This window comes from Silurus meridionalis, chromosome 12 (genome assembly GCF_014805685.1).
Source record: "Silurus meridionalis isolate SWU-2019-XX chromosome 12, ASM1480568v1, whole genome shotgun sequence".
Taxonomy (NCBI): Eukaryota; Metazoa; Chordata; class Actinopteri; order Siluriformes; family Siluridae; genus Silurus; species Silurus meridionalis.
The window spans coordinates 11057128-11075947 of NC_060895.1; the positions used below are offsets into that span (position 1 = coordinate 11057128).

General features: G+C 40.6%; 1 protein-coding gene across 15 annotated transcripts in view; it reads left to right on the forward strand.

The window, feature by feature from the left end:
* The window catches only part of myo18ab (myosin XVIIIAb), a 90470-nt gene that overhangs the window by 21790 nt on the left and 49860 nt on the right, over nt 1–18820 (forward strand). For 2 of the 15 annotated variants that reach the window (XM_046863599.1, XM_046863603.1), the window contains exons 1-11: nt 5467–6005; nt 8581–8807; nt 9256–9288; nt 10643–11740; nt 13122–13214; nt 13442–13507; nt 14589–14714; nt 15519–15584; nt 16399–16486; nt 17491–17597; nt 18435–18611. In XM_046863599.1, the coding sequence (XP_046719555.1) occupies nt 8769–8807; nt 9256–9288; nt 10643–11740; nt 13122–13214; nt 13442–13507; nt 14589–14714; nt 15519–15584; nt 16399–16486; nt 17491–17597; nt 18435–18611 (1893 nt within the window). In that variant the 5' untranslated portion in view covers nt 5467–6005; nt 8581–8768. Of the gene's footprint in view, nt 1–5466; nt 6006–6156; nt 6294–8580; nt 8808–9255; nt 9289–10642; nt 11741–13121; nt 13215–13441; nt 13508–14588; nt 14715–15518; nt 15585–16398; nt 16487–17490; nt 17598–18434; nt 18612–18820 lie in introns of those variants that run through there. The other 13 variants (XM_046863609.1, XM_046863615.1, XM_046863600.1 and 10 more) reach the window with 12 other exon arrangements.

Here is an 18820-nt window from a genome sequence, read left to right on the forward strand (position 1 = left end):
AGAGACAAAGTCATTTTTTTAAGTTGTAAAAATGCCATGATTAATTTAGATCTGTATTCCTTTTGTAATGCTTCATTCAGCTAAATGTATGATATTTGTCATCCTTAAAGGATTATATTCACTGTATGGGCAAAAGTATTGTAAAACCTGCTTTTTCCAGCCATTTGTGATTCTTCCCCAAACTGTTACCACACAATTAAATAAGATGTTTTTGGGGGGCAGTAATATTATATTTTTCCTTTACTTGCACTAGAAGACCCAAACCTGTTCCCGCATCACTCTGCCCCTGTACATGAAGCGAGCTTCATGACGATATTGTTTACATGAATTGCTGAATGACTGCACCCCAGGCCTCCACACCCTTCATTATTACCTGACTTTATTAACACCCTTGTGGCTAAATGAGCAAAAATCTCCACAAGCACATTCCGAAATCTAGTGGAATCTTGTAGGGTGTATTATATAGAAGGTTATTATTACAGCAAATGTACACTAAATGTGGACTGGGATTTAGAAATCACATACAATTCTTAAGGCCAGGTGTCCACAAACCTTTGCCCATACAGCGCACTTCAAAATCTAGTGGAACATCTTCCCAGAAGAGTGAAGGTCATTATAACTGCTAATAAGGGCTAAATGTGGAATGGGTTGTTCAAAAAGGCAAATATGAATATTATGGTCATGTGTAACACATTGTTAGGTTTAAAGCATGTTGTATGCGCAAGAAAATGTGGATTCAGCACTTTAAAATGCATGAATATGACTATTCGAACAGGTATTTCATTAATGCTGTACTTCCTAGCAATGCTCAGAAACAGAAATCCTCTGTAGACCTTAATCTGGAATATTTCAAGTTGTATAAATGCAGGCATATTTTGCATTCCACATTGATTAGCACAGGCAGAAATACCCCAGTTCCCAAATAAGGTCTGGTTGTGACTGTGGGTTTGGTGTGCAGGAGCAGGCTGCAGTTAAATGCACATTTGTTTACTCCATATGGGTTAGACATCAAATTGCTCGAGAGAATCTTGTGGTATCTTGAAGCAGAGTCATGTGACCTGCTTGCGTTATGATTACCTTCTTCGGGGTCTCCTGAAATAGAAAGTGATGGTTATATGGTGTTTTGGTTCACGGTGAAAACAAAGCAAGAGTACGGTACGCACCGGTTTTACCACAGGCTTGAACTGGTAGTCGAAGTCATTAAGACCGATGTGAAAACATTTTATTTGTAGTCCATTCTTTATGTTTTAAAAGTTTCCATGAATTTTAAACAAGGGAACCATCTTTAAGGGTGGGTTCAGCCTCATCTAAGAATCCGATTGGCTTTTCGCACATCTCTGAAAACTCTTAATAAGATTGGTGGAAAGTTCATGGTATTCTGTTTTAAGTTTATGTATATTGTATGGGCAAAAGTTTGTGGACACCTGATCTTAGGAATTGTGGGTGATTTCTGAACTTCCCATTCCACATTTAGTGCCCATCTGCTGTAATTAACCTTCTATATAATAGATTACTCTCTTCTGGGAAGACATGCCACTAGATTATGGAGTGAGCTTGTGGAGATTGATTCAGCCACGGGAACGTTAGTAAAGTCAGGTGCTGATGTAGGGTAGGGAAAGGAGACCTGGAGTGGAGTAGGGTTAAGATCTTTTAAAAGACATCCTATACAGTTGTGAACCTCCAACCTCTTGGCTGGTAAAACCAGGTGTTTCAATACTTTTGACCATGTAGTGCAATTCATTAAATTGTTTGTGTATATAAAAAAGATTCTATAATGTATAGATTTTATTAAACATTTCCTACATTAATTGCATAAATAATGATTTTTTTTCTTTCTGTAAGAAAAAAAACATCTCTGTTGAGTGAGGTATTGCTGTTTAACCAGTGTATTGTGTTCCAAAACATGCTAAAAAGTCTCCTTTTTGCCCTTGTTATATAACCTGCCTCCTGTAAAGCATTGAGATAGGGCTTGTGTTTGGGTTCTTTTTGTAACAATGACCCTGATCTGCCCCCTGCCTCTGACCCCTGAAGCATGACTGGCTCATTCAGCCGTGACGGACCCTGAAGAACTCTGGCTCCTCTGCTTTCAAGATGAGACTCGCCGTCTCACAGCCCAAACACGCTCACACATTAGCCACGCGTCTTTATGAATCACCTCGAAATGAGTAGCTCCAGGTGTGTCTACCTGAGTTCGTGTGAATGTACACTTTTTCCACGTAGGGGTGTGTGTGTGTGTGTGTGTGTGTGTGTGTGTGTGTGTGTGTGTGTGTGTGTGTGTGATCTGCTCCTGAGACCATCGAGCACATTAAGAAGGATTTCTGAGTGAATCAGAAGCTGTTTCATGCAGCCACACACTGCCTTGGCTTGTCTCCACTCTTTCTTAGTAATATGTTTCACGTCCGCGCAATAGACGTCATGACTAAACATCATGAATCAGACATTTGTAGCTTTATCTTGCTCAGCATTGTGGCGGATCTGGATCTTTGTATCATAACTTTGTTGTTTAATGCTTCACTTGGGGTGGGGAAAAACCCCCCAAAAAAACGATATATCAATAGACAGATAGACACAAATAAAATAAAAATGTAGGGTTTCTAGGAAAAGATTTATTACATTTTTTTTTGTTTTTACTAAAACCATAGCTAAGCCAAACATATATTGATAGATATACATGGATTTTACATGACCTCAAAACCATTTCCATATCCCATGTGGGTTGAGTCAGAAGCAGGTGAGATGAGAGTGCTGGGGAAAGGGGGCGGGGCCCCTCCGTTAGTACCAGAAAGTTCAAAATATCTGCGCAAATAATTTCCGATTAATATAAAGATCTGTTTTATTGACGAGAAAATGCCTTTGGTTTCTTTTTATATAATGACTCATTAGGCATGCTTTTAGTATTTGCAGGTCTGATAATATAATCAGAGTAAATATCACTGGATAGTAATAAGATTGATCTACGCTCTATATCCAGGCATAGATACATTAAGGCTTTGATTGTTTGATTGAATGTTCCTGGTGTATGAATGCAGTATATTGGTTCAGTTAAAAATTTGTGTCATTTTTATATTTATATTTCCTGATTGCTGCCGGTCTCTGAAAGTTACCGAGCAAATTTAGTTGTATCACTACAATGACCATGCGGTGGTGCTGAAGCATGACGTCACACTCTCCCGTGTCTCTCACCACCTCTGTAGAGTTTCTGATCTCTGTCTCAGGGATGAAGGTGTGTGTGTGTGTGAGGACATCAGGCGTCCTGTAGGCATTGCGTCTGGAAGTGCGATGTTTATCTGTGGCCTTACTCTCTATTTCAGTGGACGAGGCTGCAGTTTTGTCTGGGTGTGGTGGACGAGGTGAGCAGGAGCACTGTGGTTAGTGTGGGCTTAACCAGCTCACCGTGGGTTTAGTTTTTTTAATGACTCCTTAAGTGCACAGAATTTGGACAGACACTACAAGCCAGTTGTGTGTCTTCTGTTTTCTCCAGTTGAACCTGTACAGCCATTGTGCGATGAACTCCTCAGTTAGAGTCTATAGCGTTTAGTGGCCTGATGAAAGGTATCACAGAATCACACGTCTGTCCGCAAGTCATACATTTATGAACCACACCATCACACATGTGGAAGCTCCAGTGTAGCACTTGGTTCCTTTTTTTTGTTTTTTCATTGCAAATGCGAGGTAAAAATCGATGGCGAGTTAAATTAGGGGATTTTATACAGAATAAGAGGGGAGCCAATGTTTTTATAATTATTGTATTATATACAGAACTTCTATAACACAAAATCAAAAGCAACAAAAACAGCTTTTTTTTTAAGTTCGTTTTACTCGATTTGTTCTGCACTTTTGTGAGAAACAAAAAAACAATTTTGTGTGTGTGTTCTGTGTCGCTTTTCCACTTGGAAAAGCGGCCGATGTTTGTTCAGTGTGGTTTTTGGCTGTTCTTACTTTCTTACATAACAAAGTGATGAGCGAGCAAGTCTGCGCCTCAGGTACATTCTGGTGCGAGTGACGCACTCCGTGTTAATATGCGGTTAGCACAAGTAACCACCCCGTTCCAGTTAACACCGCATCGCTGCCTTCAACAGAAGTCACGTCTGTAATCGTCTTCTCGGTTGGGTTTAGCCAGGCCCATGATGATAAACAGCTGATTTCTGTACAGAGCTGTCGTGAGAAAAGTATTTGCTGGATGTTTGAGTGTTTATGTGATTCGGAAAGTGGCCAGAGGTGAGATAAGACGTAGCGAGGTGAGGTTTGAGGACGGCTCAGAGGGTTACTGGTCGCTCCCGGCTGTTTCAGGATGGATAGTCTTCTCATTATGCCTGGCTGATGGCTTCATAATTACATTCCTCTCTAAAGTGTCTGTGTCTCAGCTGGTCATCAGGTCAAGCTTTACTGATGCTGCCTGAACACACCTTTCAAATGCACTATCCATTTTCTCCCTGTACTCCATGTGCACTAGCCAGCAGTCTCACACACTCACCAACATGGTGTTGAGTCACAGTAATTAACTATGTTTGAACAGCGAATGAAGGCAAACAAACAGCTCTTTTGAGAAATTGATCCTCTGTTAGAACCATATGGGAAGTCCAGGTTACAATTTTTTAATAAGGCTTACAGCGCCCCCGTGTGACTGGATCACGAAAATGACTAACGTGTCTCTAGAGTTGGTGCCATCTGGAGGCAAGATGAAGAACTGCAACTGCTGTACAATTTGACATTTTATGGCATTTGGCAGACATCCTTATACAGAGCGACTTACATTTATCTCATTCATACAGCTGAGCAGCTATGGGGTTGAGGGCCTTGCTCAAGGGCCCCGGAGTGGCAGCTTGCTGTGGTTGACATTTGAACTCATGACCATCGGATAGAACGTCTAATGTCTTAACCACTAAGCTATCACTTCCCCATTAATAAGAGACCCAAAGTGTCATTGTGGAAAATTTGGGTGCTTTTGGCCATTTTTTAAGGACCTGTGCTCAGGCAACTGTTGAGTGTGCAACTCAGCTGTAATACTTAATTTGAATGATTTTCTCCAGTATTAAGGACAAAGTTCGGTGTTGGGTCAGTTTCAGTGTGGATTTATTATAGAGATTTTTTTTGCCTGATATCGGGGATTGGTGGCATCCTATGGGGACTATTTCATTTGATGTCTTTTGGGTTACTCTTGAAAGATGGCTTTTATTCAGAAGACATATTTTGTTGCAACATTTTGTTTTTTGTAACATCTTGCATTACTTTGCAGTGTGTGTGTGTGTGTGTGTGTGTGTATATATATATATATATATATATATATATATATATATATATATATATATATATAAAATAGTCTCTGTCTTTCCTGCTATTGAGAAAGATGAACTGTAGGTGAGCTGTAACTGTAGTGTTTTCCGCCCAGCGTGCACCGCAGTTTTGACACGCCTCACAGGAAGTGCCGAGCCCTTGCATCATTTCCTCTGCCTTCATCTTGCAGAACCTTTTCGCGTTTGCGTGCCTTTTTCTGTGTTCTGCACTCTGACCCAGACAAACCTGCAGCCACCCAGAGCAAACGTAGGCGCCTGGCCGCACGAACACTCTGAGCAGGAGCGGTTTGTTTCGCTCAGCAGCTGAGAAGAAGCAGCAGCTGTTGCTGAGAGAGTGGAGTAGCGTAGAGCAGAGCAGAGCTGAACGTCATCATTCTGCATTTTGCATTCTTGGGGGTGGGGAGTAAGAGTGGGACAGTGATGGTGGTTGGGATCTATATTTAGCCTGCGTGACCCCCCTTGTACCGCTACAGCTGTCCCACCTATTCGTCTGGCCATGCTGTGTCAGGAATAGAGGAGTCCAGTCAATCTGTGAGGGACATGAACTCGCTGGATCTCGTTTCTCTCTCTCTCTCTCTCTCTCTCTCTCTCTCTCTCTCTCTCTCTCTCTCTCTCTATACCGGTTTCTTTGAACTTGTATTCTGAACCGGTTTGAGAACGGAAGGTAGGGGATCCACACTGGCACTGAGGAACCAGCACAGAGGAGTCGAGGTAAGGCAGTGAGTAGATGTCAAACTTTGATTGAGGATTTTGGAGATTGCGTCACCAGCAGGGATGCTTGGAGAGAACTCTGGGCTCAGTGTGAAGGCTCAGGACGAGGCCTGTCGAGCTCTACTGCACTATTTTTAGCCTTGAGAACGGCAGTATCTAATTTGGGCTACTGTACCAATTTAATCAAGCAATAAAGTATCAGTGTGGTGACTTGGTTTGGTCTGGATTGCTGCTCAGTGAGGGTCATCATTAAAGGCTAGGTTTGAACTAAAACCTTCTGACCGTCAGGTAAAACTGGGTTTCAGCTTCAACACTATTTTCTTTGGTATAGAGGTTTGTTTAAAGTTATGATCATTTCTTAGAGTTCCTGCACTGTTTTGTTTGGGTTTACACACATAAATTGAAAAGAGTAAAGCTTATCTACTTCATCCTGCGATGGAATTATCTGCCTGTTAGTCAGTTCTGTGGTTATATTGTGAGCTTTGTGTTAAGGAACATGGTTGTGTTTTAGTAAAGAAAGCACGTGTGAAGCTTCATCTACTGTTTAAATGTTCAGAAGTGTGAACAGGTAACTCTGTTCTGGGCTGTAGTTATTGCTGTACTCGTTTTGTTTTGGGATTCGAAGGGGACATTTGATCACAGCACATTAGCGCCGTTTGGATTTTTAGTGATTGTAGGTGTCTTACAGGTTATGTTTCGTTTCTGTAATAATTCCTGATGATAAGGCCAGCAAGACAATATTATTATTATAAATCTTATTATTTTTACTAATCATCTTCAGCCAGAAATAAATTATTTGTGGAAGTCTGGAAAATCTTATTGCTACAGTGGCTGAATTTTGGATGGAGCAAAAAAAACAAAAAAACAAAAAACTAATTAGATCATGGCCAAAATTAAAAATTTTTTTTAAATATTTAATTTAATTAAATATTCTTTTTATTTTTTTGGAGCCTCTAACTTTGAGACCTGTAAACTAGAATAAATTTCACCAAAAAAAAATGTATTTATAATAATAATAATTATAATAAAAATATACATAATAATGTATAATGTCTAATGAATGTCTGTCTGGCCAAAATATCCATGATTTCTGTTTTTATTTGAATCTTTTATACAACATGTTTGGGCATTTTCTATTCGATAAAACATACGAGAAATGTTTAGTTTCCAGAACTATATATAGTAGAAAATGTCAGAGATTGTTAGGTAAAAGGGGTTTTTCCTGACCATCATTTAAGTGTGATAGGTTTTGTGATAGGTAGTGAGAGCTGTTAAACAGTGGTTTTTCAGTTGTAAATAAATGTTCTAGATTTGAAACTCGATTTCTTTGTTGAGGTGCTACACTAGTATACCGTATAGCAATATCGGAGACGTAGCTCCCAAAAAAAGGTTGTGCCCTCACTTCACTTTACATAGATAAGCACTCCAGCAACACTTTATTTAGCAGGGATGTGTGTGTGTGCGTGTGTGTGAGAAAGAGAAGCCTGTGAGCCCTGACACACATCATTAACCTGTTTTTGATAATCAAACAGTTGTGCTGTGGGGAATCGTAGCAGATGTTCCAGATGTGTTTTTTGTTTGTTTGTTTTGTTTTGATTTTGTTGAGGAATCAGAGTTCACCAGATGTAATAGGCAGAAATGCCTGTAACTCTTTGTTTTTTGTAATGCGCTGCGAGCTGTCACACAATTGCAGCGTCTTACGCAATCCTTCATACGGTTTTGTAATGATGAGCCTGTGTAGTTTGAGAACTGTAGGTACACCGCACCAGTCGGTGTGTGTTGAAAGATAAAATGGTCTTCTGTTTCAGCAGACAGGTCTCGAGCCTCAGCCTCACACTTTGCCCAAACCTCACAATATTTCCATTATTATAGATACAATTACACAGAATATGAATCTGAGCAAACTGTTTATGTACAAATTCATTCTGCTGCCTTTGTAAGTCCCAATAAATACATAGAAACCAGATTAATTAGTAGCCATACACGTCTGTGAGGTGGTATGCTTTGTATCAGAAGCAGTTCCTTTCCTTCTCCAAACTCTCCATTCATATTGGCACAGATGATATTCGTGTTATGTGTATAGGATGTAGTTCCATTAAGTCTTGAAACTGATTGATTAGTAGCACATTACCGTTGTTCTAAGATGATGAGTGTCTCTAGAGAAACAGCTTATTTACACATACATGAATTGAAGCTAATTAACAGATTTGTAAAAAAGACAAAAGTGTTTTTAGTAAACAAGTCAAAACAGTGATACAATGATGTTTTTTATTATGAGGAAATGGTTTTTTTTTAATATGTCACAAGGAAAAGAGGTATAGCTTTAGGTTTAGGCTTGAAATGTATCATTATGAGCAAGAATTCAGGAGAAGATCAGATAAAATTTGTAACATGTTCATTATTAAAAAGAAATTTGAAGAAAAATATAGGAAAAAAACAAATTTCTGGTACATGTGGTACATGTTCTACACCCCATTATTGATTATTTTTCTAACACAGCACACAATGTGTTATTTCTCACCTAGTGCTATGTTTCCCTTTGACCCCTGTACTGTAACCTCGCTTTTCCCTGCAGATTCAGTCTCTCTTTGTTCCTCCAGCGCTGTGCAGACGTTCTTACATGGTCCGAGGTTGACGCTATTCCAATCCCAGAATCAGTTGTGCTCCGTGTCTTATCTCTTGGCTGTCCCATATCAGCTCTCCCTGCCATTCCCCCCCTGCTCCTGCTTCGCCGGCTCAGCCCATGAGCGAAACATCACCACCATGGCTTTCTCATCGCGCTTTTCCTTCTGGGAGCAAAAGGAAAGTGGCGTCCCGTTCTCAATCCTCTACTCACTGCACTGTGCGGATTTCCTGCATGCATCCTAGCTAAAATGAAGCACAAAGGGCCGACGCTGCTCATAGCCATCAGAGTATATTCAAGTGCATGGCTCAGTTGTGTGTAGTTTGGCGAACGTGGTCCACTGTAACACAGATTATATTCTAGGGTGTACTGCAAGTCATCTGGTGCTTTGCCAAAGTACTTCAGATAGCCTTTGCCTCACCAGTTCAGTTAAAGAATCCTGCTGCTTTTAAATACAGCAAAACACATTTTAACACGTTTTTGTGCGACTTATTAATTCAATAATTTGATTAGGTCATGCATGAGTGTGTGGTGTGGATGTGTGTGTGTGTGTGAACTGCAGCACATCCTGGCTTTAATTGTGTAAAAATGTAAATAATAATTGCTTTCTCCCGTGAACCTCTTCAGGTTAAAGAAGAGACCAAGGCAGTCCCGAAAAGTGTAAGTGCTGTAACCATCACTACAGATGTGTGGTCCTAAAGGAAACATTATCGTATTGTCTGTAAGGTTTCTGTAAGATAATTCCTTGTGGCACAATTGATTTTTATTTTTATTTTCTAGAATCTTTCTCATCAATAGAGAACCGGATATTGTGTTCGCTGAGCCGAATTACCTTCTTTTCGAGATCCAGGAATAATGCTCTCGCCGTACTATAGCACAGTCAGCACAACTAGGAGATGAATTACCGAGTCTTTTGTAGTTCTACAGGCTGCTTATATTTCTTACGGTTAAGTCTATCAAGCTGCAGACTGTAGTGGAGAACAGTGAGCTAAATGCAGAGTCATCAAGTGCATGAATGAGCTGCACAAAGAACAAAATGTCCTGAAGGAGACCGTCATGTAAACTCTGTTAAATGGTCCTTGTAATTGGATTGGGAAGGGAGGAAGTGTTGTTCTGTGTCATCTCAGTCATTATTTATTCTACTGAGTTTGGTGTATTGTAGCTTTGGCTGGAAATGAGGTCCTACGCATTTTGGTAAAAAAAGTATGGAATTTGATTTGAGTGATTTGTATGGATTAGTATTGGGAAGAAAAAAGAACACTTGTGGAACAATGTGTTTCCATGCAATTGCCCTATTAATTTCTCTAAAATAAAAAATTAGGAATTTGAAACAAATATTTTTTATAAAACAAAGGCTACACCAATGCGGCCAATTGAAATGGCATTTTAGTCTAAAAAAAACCATTCCGTTTTCATTGCTATATCCACACTAAAACGGTTACGTCCACGTAACCCGAGACGCTTCGACCTGTTGTGTGGCAGCAGTTGCCATGACTGAGCATCAGAGATTTTGACTCTGAAATACGTATATCAGAGATTTAAATGTAACCCATGTTATAGTTGGAATTATTATTTTAGATGTTAAATATGGTCTTAAAATTCTTTAGGGACATCTTCATATTTGAGTCTGGAAAAGTATGTTATAGGAACCCTGGATATGTATGAAAAATGCTGGTTCGAGACTGTTTGCTGGCCAATGCTACAAATCAGTGGCCTTCTACATTTTGACTGACTTTATTTTTGTGTCATTGACCCCAATTGTGGAAAACAAAATGAGCCAGTTCAGTAATGTATGAACAAGGATTTGAGGACAATCCTGGTCCTTTAGCTTAGTGTTATTTTAGATTAAGTGCTTTTCAAGGTCTGAGGCTAAAATACATTTTTAAATGAATTTTTTAAACTGTTTGAGTTGCTGTGTAACATATTATTAAGAAGTTCAGAAGAAGTGACTACTCATAATAATACTGTCCTTTACCACCCCCCATTTCACTCCCAATGTTGTCTGACTGAGTAGTCGGATAGTAATGGCAGTCTCCAGAGCCGCTCACAGTCAGTACCCAGCCTTGATCCTGCTAAAGTCCTGCTGCGTACCAAGAGCCCACCGTCAGCTCAAGAACCGCCTGGGCATGCCCCGTCCCAGCCCCGGGAACGATTAAAGAGCCCTTCACCCACAAGGAACAGGTTTTCTATCATCAAGAACCCAGAACCTTCCAGCATCCAGGAGCGCTTTAAAAGCCCTGAGCCTCGGCCAGATTTACAGAGTCGTGAGCCTATCACGAACGGAGAAAGCAAGACCAAAGCTTCAGTAGCTAGCAACACCATAACCACAGGAAGTGCTCGCCAGCCGGAGAACGTTGTAAAGGTGGTGAAGCGAGTGGTGAAGAGGGTCGAACCTGTGCATGAGGACAATGCTGCTGCTTCTACGATCGCACCTTTTAGTCAGACTTCCAACGAGCCTCCAAAATCTTCCTCTGAGCCACCAAAATCTATGCCAGCGTCTGTGCCCAAGGTCACAAAGATGCCCATGTTTTCCTTCAAACATGACTCCGTAAAGAAGGAGGAGAAAGATGCCATCTCCACAGGACTATCCAGTCTGATGAGCCGAGGCAGGAGCAGGGTTTTGCGACCTCGTCCCTGTAAGGAGGAAAAACAAGAGCACAAGAAGGAGGTGTTCAGTGAGGACAAAGAAAGCTCCCAAGCAACAGAGAAAAGTGTGCAGAAACCTGAAACCAGCGAGAGTATGCATCCAAAGCCAGAGGAAAACACGATGCCATTTTCTCCTCCTACCTCTCCTGCTACTTCCTCTTCAGTTAACTCTCCTGTCACCCCACCAGTTGGATTTATCCACGCTCCCAAGAGAGTACCTGTGCCAAAGCCTTCCACCATGGTTCCTTCTGCTGGTTTTATTCCCAAAGCTACTGAAGTCCTTAAAACCCCTACAGTTTCTCCACCACCAGCATCCATTCCAGATCCTAAACCTGCATCCGCTGTACCCAAGCCAGTGCCTGTAACTCCCGAAATACCTCCAGTTCTTCCTCCTGTCAAATCCACCATTATTTCATGTCCCAGGTTCACCCCAACCCACAAACCACTGGCCACCAACAGCCTAAAGGTACTGCTTGGTTTCTGCTGCATGAAGCACTTTATCATCAATGTAATGTGTGAGAATTCCAGCAACTAAACGAGCATGTTTGTTCAACAGAAGCTCTAATTTCTCATTTACATGTGAATTGTGATTGTAGTGGTCTAACATCACTTACTGTGAACTGCAGCAGAGAAAGTAGTTCTCGCAAAGCAGATGGAGAATGGTTGTTTGCCAGAGGAAATTTGAGAGGAATAGTCCACTTTTTTAGGTCATCTGTGTCGCTATAGTGATTTTCCTGTAAAAACGATTTGGATCCAGATAACGTCAATGTCACATTAAGGTCATATGAGGTCTTTTGAAATCCTCTCTTCATCATAGGTTAGTTAGTGGATGGGATACATCAGGCAGCAAGTGAACATTTTGCCCTCAAAGTTGATGTGTTAGAAGCAGGAAAAATGGGCAAGCGTAAGGATTTGAGTTAGTTTGAAAAATGTGACGTCTAGACGACTGGGTCAGAGCATCTCCAAAACTGCAGCTCTTGTGGGATGTTCCCAGTCTGCAGTGGTCAGTATCTATCAAAATTGCTCCAAGGAAGGAACAGCGGTGAACCGGCGACAGGGTTATCCAAGGTTCATAGATGCACGTGGTGAGCGAAGGCAGAACCGTGTGGTCCGATCCAACACATGAGCTCCTATAGATCAAACTGCTGAAGAAGTTAAAGTTGTTAAAGGTCGGTAGAAGCAGTTAGTGTCAGGCTTATTTATCAAGTACAACTTGGACCTGTAAATTCACAAACACGAAGGTGGAACTGTGTGGAAAGAGTCGCTTATTATCACGTATTTGTCACACCAGCTGTCAGAAATTGTGTTAATTTTTTTCAGCTTGCCAGGATCTTTGTTCGGATTCAGTTTCCTGTTACAGTGTTAACACTTCTGTGTGGAACATGTTATTTGGAGTCTGTCCATGTTTAACAGAAGTCTCGTTCTTGGACTAACAACAGTTAGCTTTTTCCAGCCTGTGAAGCAGAAGCTTTCAGTAGAATAAGGCTTTGTGGTTCTGTTTTTATACGCATGCCTCTCAATCTGTGTGATTTATGTGAGTGAAAGTGTTGGCCTAGTTAATGGTGCTTATACACTTTGTACATGAAATCTAGGAAAGGAGGAGAGGAAATCTGACACATTTGATATCTTGGGTGTGGTCTCTATGAAGCCTGTTATGGCTTTTTGTATTGAATGATTAAGCTTGGAGTGGCTAATCGCATGTTCAAAACTGGCTGTTTGAGGGCTTGTTTTCTCACGGGCTCATTTACAGAAACATTTGTATATGGCAACATGCTGATTGCATGCACATATTGTGTATACAAGTGTACAGTACAGTGTGTGTGTGTGTGTATGTATAATGTTCAAAGGTGAAGACAGTATCACATCTGTCCACAACCCAAACTGGGACCTCTTGCTCTGGCATCATATCTAAAGTCTCCCGTCCGTCTATGATCCAAAAGGTGTGTGGGTTTGTGCGTGTGTAATAAAAGTTTGGTGTGCACTACGCATCGCATGAGTGAAAACCATTAGAATAGACACACCTAACACTCGGCAGCCATCACTATGGTTGGCTCTGTTGCACTAATCTCTAAGCTTAAGAGTTCTAACAAACCATGTGGTCACACACTGTACCACATGCCATACAGCATTTACAGCTACACTTCCTTTCTGGTGCTCTGATTTGTAGGAGAGCCCTCCACCCAGTCCTACAGAAGCAGCTCAAAGGCGATTGGAGCAGATCTTCTTTACATCTGTAATTATTGTCAGCTTAATTTCTGATTTCCCTTTATTTTTAGTCTAATTCTTTTTCTCTGCTGTGGGCTTCACCCCTAATTAATAATTGTTTTTATTTTTTTGCCTAAAATCCTTCACTCTTAGATTTTCACTCTGACACTCGGGCTGGATGATATAGTAAAAATATAATTTGATATTTATGACAAGTATATGATGGAAATTGTAATATTTGGATTTCTGACAAACTGGCAGCAAAAAAACAATCGTGTTGCATTAAAAAAACATGCAAAAAAAAAAGAGAAAATATTAAGAATAAGAATTTAGATAAACCCGAATAATAAAAATAGTTATTTTACAATTTGAATCTTTTTGAGTAAAACTGTAACATTTATTAAATTATATTATATAAACATTAGAAGAAACAGTGATTCCTGGGACTTTTCCGGAAGTGTATTGTCAAGTTCTCATGATATCGATATTTTAATTCAGCCCTATAGAACTATATAGTATTCTATAATATAACTACCGTATTTTTAGGACTATAAGCCGCTACTTTTTTTCCACATTTTTAAGCCCGCGGCTTAAACAACGAAGCGACTAATTTATGTTTAAAATAAAAATCTTTGTCAAATTCAGTGGGTGCGCTTAATAGTCCGGAAATTACGGTATATATTATTCCTATATGTTAATATTTTATTTTAGCCCTATGGAACTATATATTATTCCTATATAACTCCACAGATCATACCAGTTGAACATCCTTGTATACCCGAGTTCTGCCATGTTAAGAAGCTCATTAGAATTTGATGCTGTTTGTGCATTTACACAAACGACCCTTTATTGCCTTTGTCCATTTTGTTCCAGTCACTCAGTCCTCACATACAGGCTTATCTGCATGCTTCTCTGTCTCACACCATTGTCTTTTTGCTTTAACCTTCGCATTTCCTGTCCTGTGGAGTATTTCTCATGTTCATCTCCAAACTCTTGTCCATTGTATCCTCTGTAACTATTCCTGTTTTCTCATCTGCTCTTTCTCTTTCTCATCCACTGCTATCGTGGCTGCTGTTCTTGATGTCGCTGATTTGGCCCGGTTACTTTAGCTGGAGCCCGTCCAAACCAGTGCATCCGTGTCCACATCCACATCCACTCAGGTCCAGGGCCAGGACGAGAAACCGGTCTCGTCTCTCAGTCTCGCCGCAGTGTGTTCTCGCGCGGTCTGCTTCAGTGTAAGCCCATGTTCCATAAAGTCTCCATTTTCCCTCTGTCTATAACAGCTTTTTTATTTTCAATTATTGCTTGTTTTGCCCCTTTTTAATAAGAAGAACTCGGGTTAACACACCCTCTGTGATGCAGCCCCATATGACTTTAGTTACACCTTTAATGCCTGCTGTGTGTGTAATTTATATATACACCTGTGTGTGTGTGTGTGTGTGTGTGTGTATGTATGTATATTACACGGTTGAAACGGTGCACAAAAACGTCACGGTTGGGTTGAATTTCAGTATGTATATATGTATATGCTTGTGTGGGACAATGTCTAGCCGTTGCCTGACGATGGCTAAAGATGGGCTTCTCCTACATAAAGCCAGCAGCAGCTATGTTTTAGTGAATGATTGTGATATTAGTTGGTCGGCATTGGGCACTGATTTGTGTGTTGCTATTTTTAAACACCACCTGCTGTTGTCACTTTGCAGTTTCGTGTGTATTACGTTCATACCACAATGTATTACTTCATCCCACCAACACAGAACTTTAGCCTCGTAAGCCTTTTTTATTTAATTACGTTCGCCGTAAACACCAACTGTATCAGCCATTTTAATTGTTCAATGTTCGAAATTCAAATATGTTATGCATAATTATTTTGCAACCTAATGAGCTCTTTTCCCCCTCACAGATTATTGTATATATATGTATGCTCTGTTGTAACTCCTCAGATTCTCTCTCCTTCCCAGTACTAAACGTTATTACAGTGTAAATGTAGAGAGTGTAACATTGTATTTGCCTCCTTTTGGTTGGCTGCCGTGTCACAGGGACAGGTGGAGGAGGATGCTGTGGCTATCCTGCAGGCGGCCCACGCTGCTGCCGCTCAGCCTAAGGTCTGCAGTCTGCTCCCCGTGTTTGTGTGTGTGTGTGTGTGTGTGTGTGTGTGTGTGTAATTCAGCAACACGTGTTCTTGCCCCTTGACTTTCTGTGTCAAGAGTGCCATGTGCGCCCTTTGTTTGGAGTGCTGTGATCTCCCACACCTACCCTAAACAACACTACCCCAGCAGCATCAGTGACACTCAAAACTAATGAACTGCAAATGTTCTGAAAGGTGCAGAACAATAAAAAACCGTCTGTGAAGATTTGGATGATGATGTAGGTCTTCTGTTACTGTGCTTCTGGGTGTGGTGTTGTACCTGTTTGCTTTTTTCCTTAAATAAAAAATGCACAGATCAGAGTTTCATTTAGGGTTTAAAATGAAACGTGTGTAACGTAATATTTTCTTGTTATGTGACATGCGGATGTGAATTTCTGTTCTGCCTCTCACCGGTTTCCAACATTCTATTAGTCTGAAGGAAACTGGAGCAGTGACTAACATTGCAGCTGAAATTGAAGCACTCAGCTATAAACAATGTGAACTGCACCTGCTGGTCATCTGAACTCCCAGTTTATTTGTGACCCTTTATTTGCAAGCACCTCTATGATGGCTGACCCATTATACACCCCGGCTGTGTACAAAGGTGGCCTTTCATGCTGAGTTTAGATAAAAAAAAAAAAAATGCAGCAAAAGGCAGCTATTATTGTAACTGCTGTGGTAGTCATTCTCCAGTGCATGCTCCGTGCATGGAGTGCTTTTGAGTGCGATTGTTTGCCAATCTGTTTCATGTATTATAATGGAGTGTTGTGTGTGTTTGTTTTCCTCTACAGGTGAAGACCGAGGAGCAGATCGCTGCAGAGCAGGCATGGTATGGCTCTGAGAAAGTGTGGCTGGTCCACAAGGATGGCTTCTCTTTGGGTGAGTCAAACTGGGTGTATCAAAATTCTCTTTGTTTTATATCACCGTAAGAACATTCACAATGGGCAAATACTTTCTTCTATGGGGTGGGTATCTGTGATCTCATGGACACTCTCAACAGAAATTTGTAGACACATGACCACAAGATTAGTATATGCTTTTGTAAAACCCCATTCCACGCCCCCCCCTTTGCTTTTATAACAACCTCCACTCTTCTGGGAAGGTGTTCCGCTAGATAGTGGAGTGTGCATGAGGAGATTTGTGCTGATTCAGACACAAGGGTGTTAGTAAAGTCAGGTACTGATGTAGGGTGAGGAGGCATGGGGTGCAGTCAGCATTTCAATTCATCTCCAAGGTGTTCAATGGGAATAAGGTCAGAGCTCTACAGCAGGCCATTCAGGGTCATGCATTTGAACCCATGTAAACCATAACTTCATGAAGCTCACTTAGTATACAGAGACATTGTCATACTGGAACAGGTTTGGGTCTCCTCGTTCAAGAGAAGGAAAAATTGAATGCTGAATATATCCAAAGACGTCATATACAATAGTGTGCTTTCAACTTACAGTTTGGGGAAGAAGCACAAATGGTTGGAAAAGTCAGGTGTCCAAATAGTTTCATCATTTAAATTGTTATATATATAAAACATTCTATAATGTAAGTATTTCTGTGATTAATCGCATACATAACTGGCTGGAAAATTCAGGTGTCCCAATACTGTTGTCCAGATTCTGTGTTTAATCTGCTGGAATTTGCAGAACAATTTGGAATTTGGTTATAAATCTGAGCCGTAATCCATCATGACACCTAAATTCCAGTTGTTAAAAATAACAACCCTATAAAAGCTTATTATTTATAACAATATTTCATTTAAATGGTAAACCTGGCCTTTGTTCCCTTTTATTTTCAAGACCTTTGCTAGTTTGTGTTGTGTTAATTGCAAGCTGTTATGATTAAATATGTTTGCGGTTGGTTTTTTTTGTTGTTTTTTTCCCTTCCTGCAGCCACTATGCTGAAGACTGAGGCGGGCAGCCTGCCAGAGGGGAAGGTAAAGATCAGACTGGAGCATGACGGGACGGTACTGGACGTGGACGAGGATGATGTGGAGAAGGTCAGGCTGTATTTATTTATTTTTTTTTAGTGTTCTTGCTGTGTGTCTGTGTGTGAAAGCAATTTTGTTTTTTTTAAATAGAGGATCCTTAAAAGATTTATGGGGGTTGGGGGGGTAGACATACTGAGCAGGAGTTTCTATACTTTCTATACTTAAGTAACACACACACACACACACACACACACACACACACACACACACACACAAAGAATGTTTTGTTCTCTGATGAAATATTATGCTTCAAGCATAGGAGAGCTCATCTGTCTTTAATTGTAGCACATGTACAAAAATTCACTTTGGTCTGGCAGAATTATTTCTAATATGCGTTCATAATCTGAATAAATGTCGAGTTTAACACCAGAGCCTGTTCGATTAGACTGGATCCAGGACAGGAGTTTGAATTTGTGCAGCACTGACATTATGACTTTTATTAAAACAGAGGGTGTTTTGATTGCATAACTGCATTGAAGTCTTACAGCCTGTGCTGTTTATACAGCAAAAGGTCTCTGTGTAAGGAAACAGTTTGAAATAGGCTTCAGAAGCCACACACGTTGCCAATTTTGCACATTAACCTTTTAGTCAGAAAAGTATTGGGTTCCAAAAGTATAAAAGAAATTTGAATGTTCTCTGCTTCATGGTAGATGCATTGGATTATGGGATATGTAGGACAGTGCAGGCTACAGAGAAAAGTGCAAACATTTCATTTAGATGTGAATGGATGTTTTCATAGTTCCATTAATCTTTACATACAGCATTTATTGGTGTTGCTTTTCATATGTCACCCCTTTACACACTCAATCATTTTACTCTACCGCTATTGGCCTTTTACCCCCTCAGGCGAACCCTCCATCGTTTGATCGCTCAGAGGACTTGGCGACTCTGCTCTACCTGAACGAGTCGAGCGTGATGCACTGTCTGCGGCAGCGCTATGGAGGAAACCTCATCCATACATATGCTGGGCCCAGCATTGTGGTCATCAACCCCATCAGCGCTCCTTCCATGTACTCTGAGAAGGTAAAAACTCTGAACGACTGACTTCCTATCTTTATCTCTAGATATTTTACATCTTATTTCAAATGCATGTTTAAGATATTAAACCTCATTCAAGACTAATACTATGGTGTTCTAGATCAGGCGATTACTTGTTCATGTACAAATGTAAAGCCATTTGCACTAAAGTGGTATCAGGAAAATGAAGACCATCTCAGTGCCAAGACGGCTCA